Source organism: Gadus macrocephalus, chromosome 7 (genome assembly GCF_031168955.1).
Source record: "Gadus macrocephalus chromosome 7, ASM3116895v1".
In the NCBI taxonomy this organism is placed as follows: Eukaryota; Metazoa; Chordata; class Actinopteri; order Gadiformes; family Gadidae; genus Gadus; species Gadus macrocephalus.
The window spans coordinates 10,895,465-10,902,512 of record NC_082388.1 but is presented as its reverse complement, the minus strand read 5'-3'; the positions used below and the strand labels follow the sequence as shown (position 1 = coordinate 10,902,512).

General features: G+C 48.6%; 1 protein-coding gene across 11 annotated transcripts in view; it reads left to right on the top strand.

Annotated features, from left to right (window-relative positions):
* The window catches only part of phldb1a (pleckstrin homology-like domain, family B, member 1a), a 32,760-nt gene that overhangs the window by 2,192 nt on the left and 23,520 nt on the right, over window positions 1-7,048 (top strand). For 4 of the 11 annotated variants that reach the window (XM_060056693.1, XM_060056688.1, XM_060056690.1 and 1 more), the window contains exons 1-4: window positions 1,415-1,640; window positions 3,743-3,853; window positions 4,146-4,269; window positions 4,754-4,924. In XM_060056693.1, coding sequence (XP_059912676.1) covers window positions 1,623-1,640; window positions 3,743-3,853; window positions 4,146-4,269; window positions 4,754-4,924 — 424 coding nt within the window. In that variant the 5' untranslated portion in view covers window positions 1,415-1,622. Of the gene's footprint in view, window positions 1-1,414; window positions 1,641-3,257; window positions 3,627-3,742; window positions 3,854-4,145; window positions 4,270-4,753; window positions 4,925-5,805; window positions 6,044-7,048 lie in introns of those variants that run through there. The other 7 variants (XM_060056687.1, XM_060056689.1, XM_060056683.1 and 4 more) reach the window with 6 other exon arrangements.

Below are 7,048 nucleotides of genomic sequence, written 5' to 3'. Positions count from 1 at the left end.
GCCTCCGCTTTCTCCCCCCTCTGCATTTCCGCCGGCACTTCTGAAGTGACCCCGACCATGGGAAGTGACTCTCGAGAGAGATCAATAGTTGACTGTTTCTTTCCCTCGCTCTCCCACTCTCTCCCTTACACTCGCTCACTTGCACTCTCTCTCTCTCTCTCTCTCTCCATCTCTCTCTCTCTCTCTCTCTCTCTCTCTCTCTCTCTCTCTCTCTCTCTCTCTCTCTCTCTCTCCTCTCTCTCTCTCTCTCTCTCTCTCTCTCTCTCTGCCTCTTCCTCTCCCCCAAAACATTTTCCTGTGGGACATCTGAAAGAGATGGCTCATGGGCAGGCCGACTTCCTGTGGAACATAGTGTTTTTGTGTTCCAGCCACCGAGGAACGGATCATACACAGCTGTGCTCAACAAACCTTTCCTTCTCCACCACCTCAGCTCCACCTCCCTCCCCCACTGCTACGACTCCCACCCACCCACCTGATCATCTGCATCACTGTCATGTGTACACGTGTCTCCAAACAGGAAGCTGCGGTTTCTAATAACATTTCTGTTGACAATGTGAACTCCATCAGGGTTCCCCATCGTCCGGAGTAGCCTGCCCTCCCCCCCGTGTGTTAACTTAAGCAATCGGAAACCAAAAATCACACCACGCACCAGAGCCCAATGACACATTTGTACCGGTCTTATTTAATCTTCAGTGCTGAGTCTCAAAATAAGTGTATTTGTGTTGGGGAAGGACACGTTTCCAAGGAGTGAAGTTTGTTTGTTCAGCATGCTCATGTATTTGTGCCGGGATAAGTTTATCCAAATACTAGTGTGAATGGAAATACATTAACCCCTGTACGTCGCTGAATAGGGCAGGCCCTACACTACTGTCTTTTGCTATGTTTTACAACATCGGTCATAATGGTGGTACTTGAGAGGGGACAAATATTTTCTGAAGTGGTACGGGGTATAAAAAGTTTAAGAACCACTGGCAGTGGTTATGGTGTTGGACTCACAGCCAACATGTACCGGGCGTGGGCCCCAATGTCCTGTAGTAGTCTATACCTGTAGGCGTCTGAGCAAGATGCCTGACCCCTTACCAGCTCCATAAGGACACAAATCCAGGGAAACGACGTGAGCTGCTTTGACTAAAAGTTTCTGCCAAAGCGATAAAAAAATAATCAATATATCATTTGGATATCTGCAACTATCTGAAAACTTGAATAAATGAAAACCTGATTGGGAAATGTAGCCAGGAGAGCTTCAGTAGCATTCAAGACTGTGTTTAGGAAGTCAGCCCCAAATGTTTCCCAGCCACCCTCCCTCTTCTGGGCTACAAGTGGATAGGGCGGGGTGGGGGTGGGGGCGTGGGGTTGGGGGTGGAAGGTGTAACCCTGCACTGGGATGGGGGTGAGGGAGGGAAAGAGGGCAGTGGAGCGGTAGGAGTGGTGGTGGTGGTGGTGACGGCCGGGGGTGTGTTGTAGCGAGGTAAGGATCACGGCTCCAGTGGTGGGGTTGAATGAGAGCGGAAGGCAGGAAGACATCAACATGAAGCCCTAAAGGACCGACACTAGGCTGGGATGAAGGGAGCTCACACACGGCACAGCTGCTGAAGGTACAAGCAGCAGGAGGAGGAGAGGAGATGGAGGGGGATCAGAGGGTGAGGGCTGGCTCGTCTCATCTGTTAAACCTCCCTATGGTGGAGAAGCTTGTTTGGTTGTGAGTGCTGTGGAGTGCATGTCATTGGATCAGACGTGTGTGTTATGTGCGTTTGTTTGTGTGTGTTACAGTGCAGTTACGCTAAACACCGGCTCCGTGACAGTGTCTTAAATGTGTGTCACATTACCAAGTCAGGATTCATACATCATTAAGAGGAGTTTATTATTTACAGCGTTGTGTATTTTAGACCCATTTTCTGAAAGCTCACTCGTCAATCTCTTTATATGAAGAAGTCATTCCTCTTTAAAAGTACCAGCCCAGACTCTGTGGCTGGCCGGGTCTATTTTCAGAAGCCCGTGGCAACGCTAAAGGGCAGAACTGGCCCGGTAATGACTGGTTACAGAGGGAGGCCATGGATTTGCAGCCCTTAAAACTATTCCCTTGGCTGGGTGTGTACACAGAATCTGTGAGGTTTATGGAAGCATTCGTGTGGTTGTGTGTGTGTGTGTGTGTGTGTGTGTGTGTGTGTGTGTGTCTGTTTGACTGTCTATGTAAGTTTGTGTGTGTATGTGAGAGAGAGATTGAGTGAAGATAGATAGAGTCATTGAGAGATAGAGATAATGTAACAGGTTGTCTCTCTCTCTCTCTCTCTCTCTCTCTCTCTCTCTCTCTCTCTCTCTCTCTCTCTCTCTCGCCCTGTCTCTTACCCCCCCCCCCCTCCCCAGCCCTCCCTAATTGTGTTGGATATGGGGGTCAGAGCAGGCCAGTGTTGTAGGTGTGTGTGTGTGTGTGTGTGTGTGTGTGTGTGTGTGTGTGTGAGATTGTGTGTTGGGGGGCACTTGGGACCAGTATCACTGCTTAACAGAGAGGGAGCCTGTATTCTCTGTGCTTCCTGTGCCCACCAAGTCATATACATCCCCACCCACACACACACACACACACTGGGTACAATTGTACGGCCTAGTCATCCACCGGCTGCCTCACCCTGGGGTGACATCACTGAGAGCAGGGACAGCACCCGGCGTTCCACACTGACCAATGGGCTTCCAGAATAGCCGGGGCTCGATGAGGTGGGCGAGACAGAGCTGTGATGTCATCAGTGAGAACCAAAAGAGGACTATTGGTTTACTATTAATGTGACAAATCAAACCCCTGAATTGAGTCAAATTCCCACGCGAGTTTGCTTCGGCTTGTTGAAAAATAATGTTTTTCAATAAAATTAGATAATCTGTTAAATATCCAGCTAAACATCAAGCTTTTTGGTGTAATGGGGGATTTAGTTTGTCTGTTTATTGATCAAATCCAAATAATGCTACTGTCAAGACCGTTTCTACGGTGTAGATGATACCGTTTCTAAGCTTAGGTATCATCTACAGACAGACAGACAGACAGACAGACAGACAGACAAACATACAGATGATTGTCTGTTTGTCCAGGAAAGTGATTGTTTGTTCACCTGTGCGTTCATCTGTGGAAGAGACACACACAGGGACAGAGTCACGAGAGTCAGTTGTCTCATCTTTGGGTTGCTTCTTCCTTCTGTGGGTTTCAGCGGGCATGTGTGGACATCTGGATGTTATCAACAGCATCTGTCTGCTGTGAATGTCGAGATCGTCTCCGGGAGATTCTGTTATGAGTCATGGAGAATCACAGTCAGTATTGGCAATGAACCAGCGTCTCCTCTCCACCTGCAGCACACATGCACCGCAACACACACTCACTAACTCCAACATCAAGAGCGCGTTAGACACAGTGAGCACAGCATACCAAAGCCGCCGTTGGCCCGCAATGCCTGCTAGCGTTCGGATAGCTGGCGGTGTTTTGTCAGGAGATGGCGTCAGAGATTCATGGAGACCTTTTTGACACATTTTCTTTTGGCAACCCTTTAAAAAGATAAATCACAGACCAGTGGCAACTTGTGGCTCTCCGGGCGATATGGAGGGACGCGTTTCGTTTCTTTCAGAGGGAGTGAACGTCACGTGCGCGTGTAAGTGGGACAGCTCCGAAAAGAGAGCAGTGTGCTAATTGCCCTGCTACCGTAGTACGTCTATTCCCCCAGCAGCGGTTGAGACCTGACATGTTTCCACTGCCTGTCTTCTCCAGGAGTCGAGTGTCGCGTCCGATACAAGCCCAGATACGCCCGCTGACATGGAGCACGCCAGCAGGACTACCGGGGCGGAGCGCGGACCCCGACAGACCCACCAGGTCATACACGTGAGTCCTGCCTGGTCTCTCTGCTGCCCTCCTCTGGGACACTTTGACCTTTTCCTGTTTGAATGTAGCAGGATTCTCAGTACGAGGCTCAATAAAGCAACGCACATTGACTGTACTGTTTCCACTATTGAGAATACGTTTGCCAGTTCTGGATGGCTTTAGGTTTGGTGGTGTGTGGTCAAAGCTTTCTGTGTATAATGTGCTCCAGGTGGGGCTTTTAAAAGTGGAAATGGTCGAGCAGAAAGTGTGTGGGAGCAGAGGGGGATGAGGATTGCATTGTGTGTGTTTACAGGGTACTCCTCTAGACGTGTATGACACGGGAAAGTCCCTGAAGGTCCAGGCAGAGCGCCCCCACTTGGTCAGTTTGGGAAGTGGACGCCTGAGTGTGGCCATCACCCTGCTGCCCCTGCTCGAAGGTAAGCCTTTATTGGCTTTATCTCTCTCTCTCTCTCTCTCTCTCTCTCGCTCTCGCTCTCTCTCTCTCTCTCTCTCTTGTTCTTGTATGTGTGTGTGTGTGTGTGTTTCTCTTTGTAGCTCTCACGTTCCCTCTCTCTTTTAGGCACGATTATTAATTTATTAAGAGAAATTATTATAGTACATCACATTAATTGACTTGAGGACATCGAATGATTCCATTTTGCATCACATTGACTTCATCTCCTAAACACTGTAAACACACCTTCAAAGTCCTATCATGCATATCATCCGATTGGTTCATCCATTCGATAGCCGATTGGTGACTCACCCCAGCAACAGTGAGCTCCACACGTTTAATCAGAGCGTGGCAAGATACAAGATGCACAAAACTTTATTTCAACACGATCAGGGTGGGGGGTGAAGTCTGGGGGATGTCCCACGTCTGTCTTCATGCGTCTTCCCTGTGCTGTGTGGCTGCGTCAGGGAGGACCACGCTGGGCAGCGAGGAGGCAGACATCCCCCTGCAGGGCGCGGGCGTGGCCCCCCAGCACTGCTACATCCAGCACCAGGCGGGCTGCCTCACCCTCTACCCCTGTGGGAACCAGTGCTCTGTGGACGGCCTGGCCGTCACCAGGCCCACGCGCCTCACCCAAGGTAGCACAGAGCCGTAGAGACAGCAGCCCATCGGCCGTCTGTCCGTCTGTCTGACTGTCTGTCTGACTGTCTGTCTGTCTGTCTGACTGGCTGACTGTCTGTCTGACTGTCTGTCTGTCTGTCTGTCTGTCTGACTGGCTGACTGTCTGTCTATCTGTCTGTCTGTCTGACTGGCTGGCTGACTGTCTGTCTGTCTGTCTGTCTGTCTGTCTGTCTGTCTGTCTGTCTGTCTGTCTGTCTGTCTGTCTGTCTGTCTGTCTGTCTGAATGACTGACTATCTGTCTGTCTGTCTGTCTGTCTCTCCGTCCATCTGTCTTTCTGTCTGTCTGTTTGTCTGTCCTCCCTTCCTTATTATTATTCATTCCTTGCTTCCTCCCTCCTTCTTTTGTTGTTTCTTCCTTAGTTTCTCAGCTTTTTCTTTTCTTTTCTCTATCTTTCTTTCTCCCTTTTTTTTGGTCGTATTTGAGTCAAAATGGAAATGTGGTCCCCTGTCCTTTTCCCTCTCTATTACAGTAACTAGAATGTATCCTCAAATATATAAACAAAAGCACACCATGGACTTGGGAAAGAAATATAAACATACCAAAACCCAACTTTCTTTGGTGATCCATTTAAAGACTATTGTTTCCAGAGACTATAATTCACCCAAAAAATAAACATTGAGTATCCAACCAAAAATATTGTTATTTTACTAAACGTCAGTAAAAGACAAAGATCTGCAGTGTTACTCGTTTGAGGTCTTCCTGGCCTAAAACAAAGCTCACTTCAAACCTATGGACAGTTACAAAAGTATACACACTTGTGAGCTTGAACCTAGGCCACTATTTACAGCACAACCAAGAGACCCACCCTCCACCCTACTCCCTCCACCCCCCCCACCCTATCCCTCACTGCTCATGACACAGGACTCCAGCCCCAAGCCCACAACCATAATGCCCCTCAGGACAGAGTTAGCCTCCAGCGCGTGTAGCCGGGGTCAGCTGCTATATAACCGCTACACTTTAAGGACCTACTGCTAGCAGCCACTTGCTGTTCAAGGTGTTGTTGTTGTTGTATGTTGTTCCCTATGGGGGGTTTCAACTTTGCGTTGGTAAGGAAAGGGAGTTAATCCATGCTGGGGTGAGTTGTTTTCTCGGTTAATGTGATTGTTTGTACAGTAATGAGGTGCATTGAAGTGATACTGCTTATTAATTATAATAATTCCCATGATGAAACTGTGTTGAATGTGTTGACACGTTTAGTGACACGAGGGACATTATGAGATTAGATGAGTCACTTCTGCACATGTTTGATTTCTTTCTCCGCTTCACTTATTCCCTCACACTTACTGTAATATGGAAGTTCACACTTTGCTAAAAGGTGTTTCTGCCAGAAGGCCACGTGACATTACAATGTGCCTCTACAGCATGCAACCACATTTTTAATCATAGATGGTAATATTGTTTCACAGATCCATAGGGTACTGAAAATAATTAGGCATTAAATAAAAACAAATTCGACATATTGGAATAGTCCTAATTCCTCCCATATCTAATATACAGTATATGTAAGAAGACATTTTGTAATGTGGTCTGACATCATCAACACATTAAGGATGAATCTAAAGGTATATATTTTCCAAGTTACTCACCAATCCTAACCACCTATGTTCCACCATCTCTGCTGTTTTTAACACCTTATTGTGGACGTTAGCCCTTACGGCAACATGTTGCTAACTGCCCCTGGGTGGTCCTCTTCACCAACATGTTGTTAACGGCCCCTGGGCGGTCCTCTTCACCAACATGTTGCTAACGGCCCCTGGGCGGTCCTCTTCACCAACATGTTGTTAACGGCCCCTGGGCGGTCCTCTTCACCAACATGTTGCTAACGGCCCCTGGGCGGTCCTCTTCACCAACATGTTGCTAACGGCCCCTGGGGGGTCCTCTTCACCAACATGTTGTTAACGGCCCCTGGGCGGTCCTCTTCACCAACATGTTGTTAACGGCCCCTGGGCGGTCCTCTTCACCAACATGTTGTTAACGGCCCCTGGGCGGTCCTCTTCACCAACATGTTGTTAACGGCCCCTGGGCGGTCCTCTTCACCAACATGTTGCTAACGGCCCCTGGGCGGTCCTCTTCACCAACA